This window comes from Pararge aegeria, chromosome 12 (genome assembly GCF_905163445.1).
Source record: "Pararge aegeria chromosome 12, ilParAegt1.1, whole genome shotgun sequence".
Lineage (NCBI taxonomy): Eukaryota > Metazoa > Arthropoda > Insecta > Lepidoptera > Nymphalidae > Pararge > Pararge aegeria.
In genome coordinates, this window is record NC_053191.1 from 10,844,781 (window position 1) to 10,864,696 (window position 19,916).

Genomic DNA, 19,916 nt, shown 5'->3' on the forward strand with positions numbered 1-19,916 from the left:
AATTCGCGTTGCGTTACTGACCGTTTTAACTTTTGGTTCCAATTTCCAAAGTTGGCGCTAGTGTTGGGGCTAAAGATAATTTTCCGTTCCTGACTTTGGGCGAACAGCATTGGCCCCAACAAGAATTGCTCAGTGTTTAATTGGGCCTGATGTCATATACGTGGACGTAATTAAACATGTTTACATTAATACTACCTAAAGTAAAATGATGTGACGTACAACGTGTTGGTGTCTAGCGCAATTGCCGACCAACGCCGCGCTGGTACCAACGCTGGCACCTACGTGTAAAGCAGAGGTAAAGCAAACGCAGATTCTTTACATCTTTGGTCTCACTCCCCTCGGTCTTGAACAGTGATCATTATATTTAGTGCGAGTTATAGTATTTATTGCGTAATCTTATTATGTCAATGAGATTTCTACGTCTTTATAGTGCTAATTGATTACTGATGTGCCTGAATTTGAGACAGTGAGATCTAAGCTTAAACTTTTTATGTGCGGCCAAGCGCAAATTCTTAATATTTTATACACTTCATAAATAACTTTTTCTACCAAGATTTTTTCTGAATTTTTTATTCACATAGTTCGTACTATATTATATTTGTTTCTCTGTGTTTAGAATCCGTTGGTATAGTGAAATAAACTAAGGTATAATTTGACGTATAATGTAATTTCTTATGGTTGTAAGCTTAAGGGTATTTTTTTGACTATTACTTCATCAATAAAATTATTGTTGCTTTAGTAAATAACAAATATTACAATGTGCTGTGTTAATTTTATGGTGACCATGTGATTTTCTGTGAATTTTACATATAAACAAAATATATGTAAAACATTTCAATGTGTAAATTATTGAAATACCATAACTATACTGCTATTCGAATAGATCTTATTGTGTATTTTGTGATAGTGAAAATTTAAATATTTACATTTATAACTTTAGATTGATGGTGTCTTAGTAACGGATGTTACAGAAATAATCACTCAATACAGAGCTTGACTTTATATGCTATATCAGCAGTCAGAATAGGTAGTGCAATGTGATGTGCAATTGTCACAAAAATTATATAAATATGGATCGCACATGCACCTACCACGTGCAATGTCGCTTTACAACCACTTGTGACTTCTGTTCAGTCTACATTCATTAGATCGAGACTGGACCATTAAGATATATTAATCTTAAATATGACCACCTTCTTGGCGCTGTTGTAAGCGCAGTGATTAGTGGAGGTCCCGGATTCGATCTCCGGGGGTTATAATTTATTATTTCTGAATTTTCTCTGGTCTCGTCTTGTGAGAGTCTTCGGCCCAAAGGAGGTGGTAACTAGCCTTCGTTACCGACAAAGAAAAGTCGCAATGCAATTTAACGTTCCGGTAGAAACCGATAAGGGGTATCGGTTGCGCCCGCGCTACTATCTTAGACTGCATATTCACTTACCAGGCAGGAGTTATTTTTCTCCCAATGCTTTATCGACTCTTCGAGCATTGGCGTACAAGTGGAAATAATATCCAAATAATATACGTGTGATAATAAAACTATTCATAAACTTCACCTATTCCCCGTGCCTTGCTTTGGCAAGTGGACACTTAATTTTAGCCCTTGTCAGGGGATATAATCGAGGGGATTTAATTTTTGTCTCCTGCCAGCGAAGGTGTGATTGCAATCAAGGGCTAACTTGTAATGGCAAAAAAAAGATCGTGCGATGTCTTCTGTGAAAATGTATTTTGTCTTCAAGTTCCTCTCACAAGTTCATTGAAGATAAATATCAATCAATAACATCATTGATAGGTGACGTGGTAATTCTCTAACCACTAAATATAACTGTGCGATGTTCTTGCCTGTGGACACATGCACAAGGTTCTATGTGCACAAATGAGTGAATTTATGTTCTGTATTCGAATACATTAATTTACAAATATTGTAATAAGGAGCTGGTAACTCTTTGAGTTAAATTTATATAGTCAGATATGTTAAAATAAGTTACACATTTGTCGGACTCTGGTTGTGTTATGGCAGTCATATATGCTGCAGTTGTGCATACCCTTTTTTGATAGCATAAACTTTATACAGAGTTTATATAGTATTTATGAGTAAAATAATTGAATGCTGGGGAAATTCATATAAATAAAATATTATACGTCGCTCTAATAAAACAGAAAATAATTTAGCAATAGGATTTAGAATTCGCACGCTCATTATTCCAGTCGGTTTTTATTGTAAAGACAACGTCAAACCTAACCGAGGTTGCGTGCATCTTTGCGTTTTACGTGCGACCAATCACAACGTACGCCCGGGTGAGTAAGTCATCTGATTGGCCGACCGAAAGTCGCTAAATTTTTATTATAAATATTCCCTTTTGAAGGAGAGCCACGCATGAAGCCGTTTTCAATTTTTAAATTATTATGCTGTATAAAAACGCAGACACGTTTTTCTGTAAGATAACGTTGTGCCTGCCATAACATCTGAAGTCTTACATTAGCTTTCATTGCACTGTTTATCTATTGTAAAGTACCTAGCGGATCGGTGTTAATGTAAATTGTACAAAATTTAATAAATGTTATATTTTACTAAGTGTTTTATTTAGTAACTAGTACTTGCATTTGATTCGTCGTGAATATTTACACAATAAATATAGAGTACATGAAATTGAATCGTTTAAATCGGTTTTTAAATCACACCACGTTTTTTATACCGCCTTACATTGTCCATCCATTTTGTGTATACAAATGTCCAATTCCTGCACTTATTTGTACTTGATAAGCTGTTTTAAAACTGCAATATTTTTTGCATTCTGGATATTGTGTGGAGATACATTTGGTTATAGAATAGAATGTATCGCTATAGTCGCGTAGGTATGTAACTTTTATCATTGGATCTAGTTAAACGAAAAGGATCTGACTCACATTGTGGTAGTTTTAAGACACTTGCCCGTTTTCACTAACGACGAACAAGTCGATGCCTAATAAGCAACGCCTTATTTAAGGAGATTCGTAGGCATACATAAACCGTTCACCAATAGTTAGATAGAATAGTAAGATTTAGGTCATGCCTATAGAAAAAACAGTTTCACCACCTCTTTTAACTACTTAAGTGATAAGGATAACTATTGGTAAACGGTTGATGCAGCGTAACACTGCATAGTGTTTTGTTACACTACAAGTGCACTTTTCAAATTGTAGAGCGTGAAAAAATGTGTAGTACCATCGTTCCCGTTGATCGCGTCCCCATTAACGGGGCATAGCGATTTGAAGTAAAAATTTCAGGAATAGACCCGTCGTCCCCTTAATCTATCACTTTAACGGTCTTTAGGGCTGAACAAGTTATAGATAAAGGGGGCGACGAGAAACAAAATTCAAAAATTAAAAATTCATTTATTTCAAGTAGGCCTGATATAAGCACTTTTGAAACTTTCATTAAGTATATCCTGTACCTTTATGACGAAGCTATGGTACTTAGTTAATTGATGATTACCAGGTACCAGACATCTGCATTATGCCAGTGAGGTTACCAAAATATGGTTAAACCTATTTTCTCACCAATAACATTATTGGTAAGAAAATAGGTTTAATAGATCTACCTCAATGTGGGTTGGATTCTTTTTAATTCAACTACATTCAATTAGGATTAAATAAGAGAATAGGAACAAATAGATTATTTTAATATTTATTCAGAACCATATTATATTAGTAGGTACTAGGTATAATAAAAATGTTAACACTAACATGTTACGTTCGTGTGTTCAGTCTCTAACAGATTACAAACAATAATCTAATTGATTACATATTATATGACTTAGATATAGACGCTATTTTTACAAAGCTAGACGTAAGTGTAGATAAATGATAACTACCTACATTACAAAAAAAAGTATTATTAATAGACTAATATTAAGTGTTCATTTCAATAAGATTTGCTATTGTTATCCTATCTAATGATATCTTGAGAAGAGAGTAAAAGGTGAAAGAGATCATTTGAATTAATGAATACACTTTTATTGTACACCAAAGAAAAAAAAGTAGTTACAGATATAAATACATATCAAGAGAGTACAATTTGGTGGCCTTATCGCTACATAGCGATATCTTCCAGGCAACCAATGGCGTAAAAGGAAAAAGCATAGAAATGAGGTGGTTCAATAAATTATACAAATATATAAATAAAATATATAACATAAATACCTATATAAATAATATAACATCCTCAATTTTTATGAAATACATAAATAATTACAATTACACACTTAAAATGATCCGCTTCAGCGATGTTCGGCCGATAGAGACAAATAATAGATAATATAATAGATATTACATTTTGTGTCAAAAAATTTCCAACCCCGAGCCCTTGGTAGGTACTAACCCACGGTTAACATCACTTTAATAATCGTTAAAGCCAACCAAGAGGGTCGAAGCTCTATATATTCCAATGTAAGCGGAGAACTGTGCCCAGCAGTGGGACATTTATAGGCTAATGATGTAATAAGAGTGTCATAACTACATAAACCTACTTCTTTTTTAATAATAAAAAAGTGTAATTTACAGAAAAAATACAACTTGGTTATGTTACATTCTGAGATCTGGTGGATTCCCCATGGTCTATGAATTTTATAATCAAGGAAAGAGTAGCAGTATTCACGTTGTATTATTGTTTCTAAATCTAAAGAAAGATAGTCCGTCTGATAGATAAATACTGATACGGTTCTGCAAGTGGAGATATCCCAAATGCGATGTATCAACTGATTTGATCGGCGACGAAAATGCACCGGTATGTATGTGGAATTAAGGATGCTGATGTACTAGAAAGTACCTGGATTCATAATAAAGGGATAAATTGTAATTATTGGTATTATTAAGATGTTATATTGCACAATAAATATATATCTAACACATAAACATTTTAACACATATTCTCAACTCATAGGTAGAACTTGTTGCCCTCCGAAACAAGAACTACTCTTACAGCCTTATGAACAAACCTGCTGTGAAGTCTCATAGTGTTTGAATATTATTTTTTTGGTATAGAGTCATTCAATAGTCTGATTTATGGATACTGAAACGTAGGTACGCTTCGTTCTGATTTACTGAGAGACATCACAGTAATGCTTGTCAATAATAATATTCATTACGTAAGACTAAGACGAAAATAGTAAACATATTTCTAACTTATTTTTATCTAAGAGTTAATGAATCAAGGATCAAATATTTATACCAAGGTATGTAATTCTATCAAAATTGTTACGTTTCTTAAAACAATTATTAAATATACTTTTATGTATGAGTGATAGTAGTAAAATATCTACTTGCTACTTACTGAATATTTTTGAGAATTCTTAATAATTAATATTTCTACTTCTACAAAAAGTAAAGAAGTCAATATAATGGCAACACCAATGGGTGTTGAAGGTGATGAGAAAAATAAATTTAAGTCACCTCCCATCATTGGCATATGTGTCATATGTTTTGGTTGGTTTTTGGTACAAAAGGTTAATCAATAGATTAACAGAGCATGTAAATTGTAATGGTAAGTAAGAATGCTTAATTTAGGTACGACTAGATACATAATATTATGAATAAAACATACCAAAATGTATTAATAGGTAACTGTTATTATTAATAATAGTTAATAAATATAGTTAAGATAATTAATAAAAGGGAGTAAAAAAGATTAAGTTGGGATATGTAAAAATCTGAATTAATTATGAATGTGAAAAGATGTTCACATCAAAAGTTGTTTTTATGAATGATATAAGTAAACACCTATTTACGTTTTTAATAACATGATAGCTAAATTTTTGGTTATAACAATTACAATTTCTTGTACCAGAAAAGATAATGTTCGCCATCCTCAACTAGCAAATCGTCCACACCTGAAATAAAGAATAAAATATTAATTAATTTTAATAATTTTTGCATAATGTTCCTATCTCTAAACACAGTTTTTCGTGCCTGACAGTATTTTCAGAATGGCAACATTTGAAGTCTAAAATATTTATTCCGTTATGTGAAGTGTTTAATAGCAAATAATCCGTGTTCGTAAAAAATCAAATACCTATTAATGGCAAAATAGTTTTTTTTTTTTTTATTCATTGAAGGACGACAAAAACCCCCAGCACGGCTAGCGTGGGTAGGAGACAATTATCTCCCTGGGCAAACGATAAAAATGTAGGTATCTTCTCCCACAGCTTTATCAACTCTCAGAGCACTGGCGCACAAGTTGAAATAACAATCGGGGGTAAACATCTCCTATTCCGTGTTCCCGTGCAGAACGGCTATCATGGGCAGGAGACAATTGTATCCCCGGGGAAAGGATATAAATTTCTCTTCTCCCACAGCTTTATCAACTCTCAGAGCACTGGCCCAAAAGTGGAAATAATATATGTGTATTAATGAACGGATGTAAACCTCTCCTATTCCATGTTCCAGTGATTTAGCAGGTGGGCACGTTAATTATATCCCTTGTTAGGGCATATAATCGCGGGATATAATTTTTATCTTTCGCCCGTGCTAGCCCTGCAGGTGGACATGTTAATTATATTCTTTGTAAGGGGATATAATCGGGGGATATAATATTTGTCTCCTAACAATAGGAGACAAATATTATATCCCTATATTGTTATACGTTATTGACGTTTCATAAATAACATTAAGCGTAATTATTAAGGTGTAGGTATAACTACAGTACCGTAATACAAGTGTCCATAAAAGAAGAATTACACCTAAATCTATATCTATGGCATATATTTTTTGTAAATATTGATGTTAGTTTGTTATTATTATTGCGTGTTTTCGAATTGTAATTATATTGAGGCCTACTTGAAATAAATGGTATTAGTACCTAGATCTAAAAACAACTATGTATGTTATTAGTTCCTGAGACACTCACATGTACAGACGCACGCACTGTTACATGTGGTGGTAGGTACTGGAATTCTAAATTGCTTGGCAGCACATGTTTGTTGGTAAATACCTCCCACCAAGCCAGATCTCCTCCACCAGGTCATTTACTCCGCCGAGGATAGCACCCGTGGGACAAAGTGGTATGAACTTATAAGACCAACGCTTACACTGTTCCAAGGACACCGTCATACAGAAGATGAAAATCTAGTGTACATACCAACAGGCGCGACTAGTTGGTTTCCGGGTGGGCTAGCTGGGTCAGGAATCTCAGGAAGCCGGTATAGCAGCCAGTAGTGGTAGCCCATTGGCTCTTCCTTATGTCCCGCAAGAGTGTGCACGTAGTGACCGTTAGGCCACTCGCTGGCTTCAAATTTGAACTTCGGCTCCTGTTCAGCTGCCATTTGCATTACGTGGTAGAAGGAGATGTTTCTGAAATGGCAACATGATTTATAAGCGTTATTTTAAAATCTTGCTTTATGCGCGAAGGAAAACATATTGAGTAATCCTGCAAGTCTGAGAGTTAACCATAATAATGTTCTCAAAACGTGTGAGGTCAACCAATTTGCATTTGGCCAGCGTGGTAGACTACTGTTTAAATCCTTCTCATTCTGATAGGACACGCGTGCCCATTAGTGGGCCGATAATGGGTAAATGCATAATGATGATTTTTTTATATCAAGATCTGAATCACGACTTTAATATTGCCCAGAAATTCTTACATTTACTTTAAAAAGTTCATAAAATGCATAATTTATGCTAAGGTTACAAAACGTAGCAGAAAACAACTACGTCGATTCTGTTGTACACAAGTACATAAATCTCTGAACTAAACTAAAACTGAAAATTTGTAAATTTATGCTATTCTTTTCACGATGAAGTCCCAACGTCCCCTTTAAGGGGTATTATTGGGATTTCAATAAAATAACTATAAAATGGTCCCATCGCCTCGGTATCTATTGTCGCTAACGGGGACAGTGGGTGAGATTTGAAGAACAATATTGAAAAATAGTCCCGTCGTCCCCGTTATTTATTATTTTAGCGGGGATTAAAAGTTTAGCTCAAATATTACAAAAAAGTTATATTATGAGTATGTTGTGCTTTTATGGCGAAGCTCTGAAATAGTTGTAAGATTTTCTTGAGGACTTATACAGATACAGTTACATTGAGGGGCTTGATAAAAAACTAATTATCTACATCTTGCAACAAATAATTAGATTTAGGTAAAAGGACGGGGTTAACGGGGACGATGGGTCCTCGTGGATATACCTACAGTTTTTTTTTACAGTAGCTTAAGTTAAGAGAGTTGTGTTTACTTTAATAAAATATGCATACATACCTGGGAGCAACCATGTAAAGCGTGTAGTTTTCAGTGACATTGGTGCCAAGCCATAGCGTGTAGGTGAAGGAGACATTGCGCGCCTCGGAGTCATTGCTAGAGTGGCCCGTTTGGTATGCCATCTTGAGGCTGCCATCCCCACCGTTGCTGTCTGGAAAGAAATCTCATCCAATAAATTATTTGAAAATAATTGGGTAGGTACCATAAAAATCTTTATAACACGACACTAGAAGTGCCCTGTAGAACTTTTAAGTATAAATAACTCTTGTCGCCGAATGACTCCCAGAGGCGGTGTCACTTGGCGTACACGCAATTGCTGGGAGTCTTACATTTCTGTAATTCACAACGTCGTACCTAATTGTTTTAGAGTGTAAGAGCCATTTTGGCTGGGGCAGTTTGTACTGTTGTTTAAATTCGAGTACTCTGAGTCTCGTTCGCGGCAACCAGGTGACGCGTACACAACATTTCTAGTGTCTTGTTACTATGATTTCTATAGTAGGTACCAATACAGTTAATATATGTGATAAATTGTTTGACCGAGCAGAGTGCTAAAATAAATAATTTAATTAATCAAACATTATTTATGTTTGGAGCCAGAACTAGAATTATTTAATTACGTAAATCATTAATTTATCAGTGGAAAATAGCATGTGTTTTTAATATAGTGGGTACCTACAACGTAAGAAAACATATTCTTGTACTATTTCGTGTATTTATACTAAAATTGCTACAGCTATATGTTAGTATATGTATACCTAAAAGTATAACATATACTAACATATTAAACATTGATTTAATATGTTAGTATATCTAATAGTATAAGAATAAAAGACAGTAGCGTGTTGGGCTGCTTGCTTTCAGCGCATTATTTGCGAACATCTGAACAACGTACTTCTACTGTTGGGTATCTGTTGTTTCACCAGCCATTTTTTAGTTGTTCATCGATAGCATATAACAGCCCAATACTGGACTAAAGGCCTATAGGAGGGTTTGTCCTTATCACCACGCTGGGCAGACGGGCTGGTGATCGCAGTAGATGGTAGTAGTCGCACAGAGGACTCTGCTGCCCATTCTATTCTTGGAGTCGCCTCGTACGGTACCCGCGAGAAGAGAATATATGGTGACAACAGCCGTATTCTGACCTGCCGTCACCTTACTGTCTTACTGAGTATTTTAGTTGTTGTCATCTTGTAATTCCTATTTACCTAATGGTTCATGCCGACTATCCAACAGTTTATCGCTGCAGTGCGGTGGTCGGACTGCAGCTAGAGAGGCTGGTGTCAACGCAGCAACCGCTGCAGCAGTCTTGGCCACGTCTCCCCATCCGCCGTCGGGCTCCTGCCTTTCAAGAAGCCACTTTCTAGCTGCAGGAAGGCTCCAGTGTTGGTGAGCTCCAGGGCCATTGTCGGAGTCTTCGAGAGCCTGAATTTTTTTAAGATTAAGTTAGATATCCAGTTACCTACTTAGATACCTTTTTTAGGGAGAACAGTTACGTGTATATAAGTTATATGGTAACCATATTTACCAATCCCACTTCTGACTGTAGCGGATACGAAAATAAAAACAATATTGGTACAACAAAATATTTTATTAACTATTCAAAGAAATGGCGGGCGTTGGCTAGCTTGACGTACCAAACCATAACGGCGGCATTTTTGGCATGGCGGTGAGGTACGACAACATGGCTTGGCTTTGACAAATTGTCTCTATAATCTGTGGTCGGTGCACTGGCTGACGTCTTTTCAGTTACCCCCCGTTCTTCGTCCACGTTTATTAAGGTATTTTTACAAATCCCGTGGGAACTGTTTGTATTCCTTGCGACGAAAAGTCACCTATGTCATTCTCCGACTTGTTAACTAACTCTATACCAAAAATCAAGTCGATTGGTTCTTTAGTTAGGGCGTAAAGCAAGGACAAAAAAATACACTTTCGCATTTATTATAAAGTGGGCATTTCTACTATGGCAATAGTATTAATTTAACAAAGCTATCACCTGTATAGCCAGAGCAGTAGTAGTCAAAGTCCCGAAGCTTCCGTCAGGGTGTTGTTGCCTCGCTAAACCAGCCATTGGACGACGCACGAAGTGGATAAGACTGCGATGGCGGTGGTCCTGTACCACGCACCGTAGAGCCAAAATCACCATCGAAATCGCATCTAGAAGGGAACGGATATCTATATGTTTTCCTGTTGGTTCCACCCTGAGCATAGTACGATATGCATATCCTACAGTAATTGGATCTTCTGATGCCTTCGGGATCTTCGGATGGAACAGAGATTTTCTGTAGAACTGGTGAACGAAGATCACGACCACTAGAGTCAGCTTCTCGTTCGTTAGTTTCCGTTTTCGTTCGTTTTTCCGTTTATGCTCGGACATTTCACAAACAAAACTTTAGAATTTGAGTTGAAAGTACTTTATTTAATAAAGGGATGTTTAATTAAGTAAAAAAATAAAAATAATTACATAAAAGAGCACGTGTGAACCGCGTCACAATTCGGAGGTGTTTACGGAACGACGACCTCGATAAAAGTTCTGTCAACGATTTCGATTTTATAATGGTTTAAGGAATATTGATGCCACTAACGAAATAAGAGCTGAAGTTAGTGACGATATTACAAAGTAATATTGCGGAAATGGAAATAGGATGATTATATTTGCAAATCAAATAAAAATTAATGGCCAAAAATATTAAAAGAAAAGAAATGGGTAAAGACAAAGCGGAAGACTCCGAGGAAAGGGATAAAGTTTTAGAGGCATCGCTATTGATGCCTATTTAATAAACACGTAATTAAAAATATTGTACAACCTAAATATATTATATATAAGAAATAAATATAGTAATTATAGTGTGATCTAAAATTTGAAATGTTTGATTTTAGTGGTAACTAGTAGAATGAATAGCTTTCTTTATAATACTTACCAAGACTATGATCAGCAGCTGCATTGGCAATGTCCAATAGTCGTCTTATATGACGTCGTCGAACATGAGCCGCAGAGGAACATGCGGCAAGAGTGGCGTAAGCGAACTCCAGGTCATGAGGCGGTTCTCGATGAAGCAAGGTAGCAACTAGGTCCCGACCGTGAAAAGACCGAGGGTCCTTGCATAGAGCACCTAATGCCAGAGTGTAGGCAGCGAGGCGACCAAGAGGTGGTGGAGATTCGTGGTGCCTTGAAAGAATTATGTTTTAAGTATGAGCAAATTAGAAATTTGTTTGGTGTGTTTTTCAGGGAAATTAAATAAAATTACTCGATCTGTGAATCATGGTTTTGCTATAAAGGGGACATCAATATTTTCTTTTGTTAAATGCTTCGAGCTTTATTTTCTGATTGCAATGTGTGGTTATTTTGTCACTTTGACGTCACAAACACATTTGATGGGAATGTAAAAAGTTACGAATTATTAAAATACAGAATCAGTGACGATATATTGCTGCCTACGATTACATATTGTTTCAGAAAGTTTCTTACTTTGACATCATGAGCAATATCTCGATATCCATTTGCTTAGCAGATAATTGCATCTCTAATCCTTGCTGTTCTATTTCCTTGCCCGTGTTATTCGCTAACTGAAACAAAAAAGTAAGTTAAGACTAACTGATGCTAGCAGTACCTAAATAAATATTTTTTTTTTATGTTTGGAAGGATTCTTGTGCGGACAAATTGCTTGCAAATTTTCAGGCTCCTCCATACTCCTAAATCTTATAAGACAGTCCTAAATATAAAGATGTGATATCTGTCCCAACCGCAATGGTTCGTTTTAACCTATAAACTAAGAATGAATTAAGAAATAGAAATGTATTAGTAAGAATTGTACCTGCAAAGTAAGCATGACATGGTGTGTATCGTTGCCCCAACCCCAGTCCGGCTGGCGGCTTTGCAGGAGATACTGCAACGCTTTCTGGATAGCCTGGCCTTCGTTCAATGTCTCCGTCTCCCAGGCCACCGTGGTAGGTGCTACGGTGGTGGTCGGTGGTCTAGTTGTTAGAGTGCTTGGCGGTTCGGTTTCTGAAAGTTGAGCTTGCTGTATTTAACATTTGATCATGGGCGAAACGAAGGTTGGAGACGAATGGGGCAGGAGCAGGGGAGGGCGGCTGCCTTCCCTTAGACCAGCTAGGTACGCCCATGCATTTGATAAATGATGAATCATAATAAACTTTAAAGTTCCGTTTTTAATCCCTCTCTCTTTTCTATTAGAGGAGGCCTGTGCAGTGCACAGGCCTCCAGGATTTATTTAATTTTGACTGACAAGAAACTAAGCTTTTAAGCTTCTGGATTGGAACGGGCTTGGCATCAACATTAACGGCGAGTACATCACTCAACTTCGGTTTGCCGACGATGTAGTCATAATGGCAGAGACTCTGGAAGACCTTAATGCGATGCTCAATGACCTCAGCAGAGTTTCTCAACAGGTGGGCCTTCGTATGAACATGAGCAAGACGAAAATTATGTCTAACGCTCATGTTGCGCTCCACCCAATAATTGTTGGGAACTCTGCACTCGAAATTGTAGACGAGTATATATACCTAGGACACACGATCCAGTTAGGTAGGTCCAATTTCGAGAAAGAGGTAAACCGCCGAATCCAACTCGGATGGGCAGCGTTCGGGAAACTTCGTGACATCTTCTCGTCCAAAATCCCCCAGTGCCTGAAGACTAAAGTCTTCGAACAGTGCGTGTTGCCAGTGATGACTTACGGATCAGAGACATGGTCGCTAACTATGGGCCTCATAAGAAGGCTCAGAGTCACTCAGCGGGCGATGGAGAGAGCTATGTTAGGAGTATCTCTACGTGATCAAATCAGAAATGAGGAGATCCGTAGAAGAACTAGAGTTACCGACATAGCTCAGCGAGTTGCGAAGCTGAAGTGGCAATGGGCGGGGCACATAGCTCGGAGAACCGATGGACGTTGGGGTCTTAAGGTGCTGGAATGGCGACCCCGCACCGGTAAACGCAGCGTAGGTCGGCCCCAAACGAGGTGGACAGATGACATCAGGCGAGTAGCTGGGAGCCGTTGGAGGCAAGCGGCCCAGGACCGTGCATTGTGGAACTCCCTACAAAAGACCTATGTCCAGCAGTGGACGTCAATTGGTTGAGATGATGATGATGATGACAAGAAACTTACAATCTAAAAGTAACTGGTGTACTGCTAAAATGGGAGTCACTTAATCCCTAATCGTTGACTACTTTTAGTAGTAGTACCTAGAGCTTTTTGTTACAGTACGGGGAAGTACAACTACGATGCTTATTTTAGTCAGTATTGTTGCAATGCTGTGTTCCGGTCTTAACGGTGGGTGCCGATGTCATTACAGGCATATTAGGCTTAACAACTTCTCCTCAGGTTAATGGGCACAGGGGAGGACGTTGAAGGAGCTCTCTCTTTGCATGCCCTGCAAAGTGTTGCTCTGTTTAAAGGCAATAGTTTGTCACTTTATTACCATCAGGTGGGCTATCTGCTTCGTCCGTCAATTAAAACTATATAAGAAAATTAAAGTGGAGTACGTGGCATCGTACCGGAAGTCTAAATTGCTTGGCAGCACGGCTGTGGGTAGGTTGGTAACAAAGCCCCAAGACCGTATGATCAATCTGACCAAACGTTTAAGCTGTTAAATATATATGATTCTCTTTTATAAATTATTATTTGAATTTATGCTTCTTACTAACCAGTTTGCCCGTAGACCACTCCTAAGAGCATCAAAAAGGCGCCGATCAAAGACACGCGATTTTTCATCATTGTGTCTGAAAAAAAAGAAAAAATTCGTTTAGAAAAAAACATTGATAAAGATAGGTCGGTGATAGTTTAATAGAAGTTAAGTAGAGTTTATTTGAGTCTATAAGTTGGAACGTTGGTTTTATTTTCAGGGGAACTACGTTGGATTCCCGGCACGCACCTACGTTTTCGAAGTTAAGTGCGATTCAAGTTATTTTAAGTTTACAGATTCTCAAAATATTTTACTTTAAGAGCGAGAGATTTACATTATATCGTTTGGAAACCTGCTAAGCCTACCAATCTTAACTTGGTCAGTATAGACTGTGGCCTAAATCCTTCTCATTCTGGAGGTGACCCGTAGTGGTGGGTTAATAATGATGACAGTGAGCTAGTATTTGCATTGTTATTTGCGAAGGCATATGTCAAACATCAAATCACGAAAGGTATCAAAGATATATAGCTCTGGTTTTCGTACAAATGCGCTACCTACGTCTCGTAACTCTGAAAGTACTCGTAGATTCACGGGATACATTGGGGATATGGGAAGGTGAGACGTGTCGCCTATTTAATATTTATACCGCGTGAATATGTATGAGCACGGCTATCGTTTATTCTTGTTCTCACGTGCGGCTGTGAAATAGGCGTTTACTTATAAAGTTAGAAACGGGGTATATAGTTGGAAACGGGGTACTAAGCAGATGGGGTGTTAATCATAAACTATTATGAAGCTTAAAATCTGCTCTCTGAGATAGTTCACTTATCAGAAGTTTTGCATAGATGAATTTGCGGGGTTTATTATCTACTTACTCATTACCGGGCCACAATATGGCACAAGTCTCCTCTCAAAATGAAAATGCTTAAAACCGCAATCCACCACGATGGCCAAGTGCGGTTTTGTGGGCTTCAGACGCCTTTGAAAATATCATGATGAATTTTCAGGAATGCAAGATTTTTATCACCGTTAAGTGATATTGAATTGATAATGTGCGTGCTGGGAATCAAACGAAGCGAAGTCTTATCCACTGAGATCAATAACTTTAGAGAAATAGGCAACTGTACAAAGTTTTCATATAGAAGCAGTGATAACCACAACATCTCATTTAGGGTCTAATGTTGACACGGATTACTATGCCAACTTAAATTTTAATTTCTTGTTGAGGAGAAAGAAGGGATGAAAGAGAAAGAGTAAGATGTGAAACTTTCGCAACAAGTTACAAGGTATGGCAGTTTTATTTTATAACCTGGTTTCCACGCAGCATCTTACCGATGCTGCCTGGGTCGCTGAACTAGGTCTGGTGATATTTTGTTATGACTGACTACTGGCGCAAATCCAAAGAGCTCTAAACCAAAACCACAATTTAAAGAAATTTCCACGTTTATTCAAGATTAACCCGCTCACATAACGCCATTGAGGTCATTCGAATGTAAGTATACATTAACCAAAAAAAATACTTATTCTAAATTTAAATGACATTCAAATTTTTACTAGTCGGTGTCAGCAGGTTGTTACAGTAAATTTATAAAGTGGATAAATAATTAAACTTTTAATAGCTATAAATTCATATAACCCAGATATTTTATTAAATTGATCAGGATTTTTACGATTTATATTTTTACGAAATATTTAGTTCTTCTTGTTCTAGAAGAATATTCAAGAAGAAATATTTAGTTAATATATATAGCTTTCAAGAAACAATTAAGTCGTTATCAAGGTACTCTGTGTTCCTTTCCCATTGTAAGCCGAGAGGTGGGGCAGAATGGGAAGTCTCCGTTTATTTTTCAAACAATAATTTTTGATTGTTTTTATTCATCGTAAGAAGTTTAGCCTCAGTTTTTTTTTACCTGCCTACCTACCTAAAAATCCGTGTTGTTTATTAAAAACTCTCACAAATGGTATCTAAATGGTATCTAATGGTATCTAAAGCTAAGATACCCCGTTCTACCTCCTACGCCGGGGTTCCCTAGTTAGTTACAATAGAAAAATGAATTGGAATTAATAAATTAATTTATTTATCAAGCACAGATTAAATATGTTTTTAATAGTATATAACGAGTTATATACTATAAAAAACATATTTAATCTAGTTTAATGTATGTTCAGAGGTACTTTCCTTCCATACTAGTAAAGTTGTGTAGGTATAACTTACGCTACTTCGCTCATTAAAAGGGGATGTTGTTCCGCCGCAATATAAGTACTCTTTCGCTAGGGGAAAAATTGTAACGTCATTAGTTTTAAGGGGCGGAGTGGAGCAAAAGCTGATATTACGTTAATTGCATGATAGAAAATGTTTAAGAAACTTGCAGCCATCTTTATTACCAAGTGACAAACGACAAAGACACCGGGAGATATCTTTGCATCCTTCGAGTCCATGTAGGACTTGAGTGTAACCTTCTTTTACTTTTTCGGATTGACACTTGCCGATAACCACCTGAGGGGTTGCTAGGGCGTCACCTGCGGAGTGGGGCGAGCGCAAAAGCTCGCCATGAGAAGAGCCCCAGGGCTCGACGACATCGAGGGGGGGAAGTGGGAGACAACGACCCGAGGGTGCCTCCTGGGAGGACTCTGACCTCGGCTCGGTTCCACGTTAATCGGGCTGTGACTGGAGTGTAACGATAATCCATTCGTATTTATATCGAAATACCCACCCACTCAATGTCATGAACATTGGTTGATAATCAAATATAATTTTAATTGTTTCATGAAAATTATTAATAATTAAATAAAATTAAAATATAATTTAAATTGTTTCATGAAAACTATAAATAATTTAATAAGAGCGTATTTGTAAATAACCTTATCAATTTTCATAAAATATCTGACCAATATGATTTTTTTTAATTATTTACCCACTTTATAAAATTACAAATGTGTCTATCCTGGCACAGCTAGGAGTTAGTGTTCGACTTTCCTCTATATGTTACCAACGTTTGCTTTATTATTTCGGGCACATAATGCGGCGGGGGAATGATAGCCTGGAAAAAATTATAGTTACGGGCAACACCGAAGGCAACAGACCGGTACCCAACAAGATGGGCAGACCAGTTGAAAAAATCAAATTCGGACCGCTTCTATCAAATCGCCAAAATGGCCTCCAACAGAAGCCGATGGAGAAAGTTTACCAACGCGAAGTTGAGATCTCACCAGGACCACGATCTTCAGTGATGAAGGAACGACCAGAGAGAGAGATAAAATTACTGTAACACCAGTGAATCTATATCATCAATAACTTATATCAGTCCACTGCTGGACTAAAGGCAGCGGTAGGGTTCGCCTATTATAACCACGCTGGTCAGACGGGTTGGTGATCGCAGTAGATGGTATTAGTAGCACAGCTGCTGTCTGCTCTTCGTTAAATTCGCTTAGTCGCCTCGTACGACCCCCGGAAGAGAGTCCCGGGGTGTTGACAACCGTATTCGGATTTGCCATCACCAGACGGCAATAATCTATTATGCACTAGTACCCTGCCACGCTTCGCTGTGGCACATTTTTATGGAATGGTTGAGAAATGAGAAACAAAACAAAGAATACATTTCATATGTCAGCGAGTGTTTTTCTCGCTTTCGGCAGATGATCGTTAAAAAAACTGTAGTTTCGCGGTCGCGGATATGTGACTGATGCAAAAAATAGATTAAAAAAATCCTTGATGCGGATTTATTTATCATGCTAAAATTTCAGCTCGATCGGTGCAGAACTTTTTGAGTTTTTAAAGCGTACACAAACCAACATAACATTTTAATATATCTATATATTTATGTTAAAGTTTATCTAAAATTGTAAAAACGTACATATATAAAGGTATTAATGAGAACTAAATTTAAAATAACTCGCCCGCTGCTTTAAGAGCTCGGTATAGCATCTCAATGTTCTTTCGCGTTAGACAGACAATTTATCTGTTCTCGCACTGATGGGTGTTGTTTGAGTCTTGATTGATGAACTTCTTTTCTAGGGTACTGTCGTTTTAGCACATTTTACTCTGTAAAATCAAAACAATACGATATGAAATATCTTATCGGTGATTTTACAGAATTGTTGTTAAAATACATACATCGTTAAGCAGATTCAATATTCATTTTTATAGGTATCTGGTAGCCATACGGCTTCCGGAAATTCGTTTCTTTGCTTTTCACCTATGTTCATATCAACGATCCTATTGAAATATAGCACTTTTGTATGGCTTCCAAGTTGCTACCTGGAGGATATATACTGGGAAAAGGATTTTATAATATTTTTACCACGCGAAACCTTTTCTAGTATTCTCTACTCTTAAAGTATAATCCCAACTTCATATAACGTTTCCTTACAAAGACCATTTATCTATTCGCTCAACGATCCAAGTTGTTGACGCTTGATTGATGAATTTCTTTCACGGTTCTGTTGTCCAAGTACTCTATCAAAGTTAGCAGGTAGTAAAAAAGTAGGATCTTTAAATTGAGAACTTAAATAGTTTTTTTCCTGGTTTATTTTGTGATGATCTGAATACTTAGGCGAAATAATGGATAACATTGAGTAACTTAATTGTTATTGCTGTTTTGTTTTATCTTTTCTCCTGTGATGTGTGTAAATGATAACATTAGTTGGCATTTACACACATCACAATTTTTTCGACTATCAACGATAAAATCCAAAGCTCATTAATAGTATAGAGACTTAATTTATGTAGATGCAAGGTGACAATTTTCCGTCTGGCGCACTAATTGAAAATCCCGCCATGCGCATAAAACAGATAGGTATACTGAGTCGGCAACACATTGGCAACACGCCAGCCCACTTAACGATACGTCACGCGTGTCAAGTCAAGTCAAATCTTAGTACTTCATAAAAGTCGCAAAAAGTCGACGTTACCGGGACTTCACAAAGCCGAGCAAGTAAATAGTATATAAGTACCTACTGAAAAAGCAAAAAAAAACTGATAGGTAATAAGAATTTAAGTTTATAGAGTATGCAGCTGTATAGCCCTTCAAAAAAGATTTAAAAAAAAAGAAGTCGTCTGACAGTAGTACAAGTATTTGCCACAGATAAATAAAAGTTCGAAACAAAACTATATTGCACCGCTATAAAAATTAAGCGTCCAATAGGCAGGATGACTACTTTTGAAAAACTGTCCTATGATATTCGTAAGTACTATACCCAAAAATATCTAATTTTTGCAGATGTTACAGGTTTTATTCATATAAATTGCAAATTATATTTGAAAAAATTATTTACCGCGGAAACGCTAGGGTGTCATGGCCGTAATCGTGAAGTCATAGGCAAATTAGAGCTTTAGTAAGTCCTTCTTCCATAGCTAAAGATAATTCGGACTGGACCATTTTATTTGATATTCTATTTAAAATTCATTAATATCATTTTCACATTTTATAAATATGTTCATTTGTTAAATAGAATAATTGAGAGTAGAAAATTGTAGGATAGATCAGCACATGTAAATAGGTATAACCTTGTCATTGAATATTATAGAATAGTTGGGTTCGTCAGAAAATTTATTAATAATTTATTTATTACAAAAGTAACTATTTTTAAATAGCGGAAACCACACAGACGTCTAGTCGCGCCTAAAGAAGTTTTACTTCAAAAAACTTACGAAAATAAATACCAATCTCACTTAGAATATAAACAAAAATAAATGAATCATTAGATCAATACAATATTTTAGCGATAATTTGTTAAAATTATTGATTCTTACAATTATAATGGTAATTTATTTGCCCCGGGAGGGAAGCGGAGCTAATCTACCGTCGTCGAAGCCAAGTTAATTGGCACGTCTAGTCTGGTCGAAAAGCTGTGAAAAGATCGTTACTGGCGTGTTAGTTAGAACGTAATAAGCAAGCACTAGGTACCTACACGTTTTAGTTTTGTTCGCTTGCATGCAATAAAAAAAAGACTACAAATTAACAAGGTTACATAGTTGATGAATTGTGCCCGTAGAATTGATAGCTATAATTCTAGTTGTAAAATAAGCACATTAAACTTAATGACTGAT

At 36.7% G+C, this 19,916-nt stretch overlaps 1 protein-coding gene across 1 annotated transcript in view; it reads right to left on the reverse strand.

The window, feature by feature from the left end:
• Positions 1–5,718: 5,718 nt before the first annotated feature.
• The window catches only part of LOC120628434 (uncharacterized protein CG3556), an 86,131-nt gene continuing 71,933 nt past the window's right edge, over positions 5,719–19,916 (reverse strand). The window contains exons 2-10 of the mRNA XM_039896806.1: positions 13,890–13,964; positions 12,043–12,233; positions 11,697–11,794; positions 11,149–11,396; positions 10,224–10,384; positions 9,436–9,652; positions 8,231–8,381; positions 7,112–7,323; positions 5,719–5,864 (exon numbers count right to left, since the gene is read on the reverse strand). Of these exons, the coding sequence (XP_039752740.1) occupies positions 5,803–5,864; positions 7,112–7,323; positions 8,231–8,381; positions 9,436–9,652; positions 10,224–10,384; positions 11,149–11,396; positions 11,697–11,794; positions 12,043–12,233; positions 13,890–13,959 (1,410 nt within the window). The 5' untranslated portion in view covers positions 13,960–13,964 and the 3' untranslated portion in view covers positions 5,719–5,802. The remainder of the gene's footprint in view (positions 5,865–7,111; positions 7,324–8,230; positions 8,382–9,435; positions 9,653–10,223; positions 10,385–11,148; positions 11,397–11,696; positions 11,795–12,042; positions 12,234–13,889; positions 13,965–19,916) is intronic.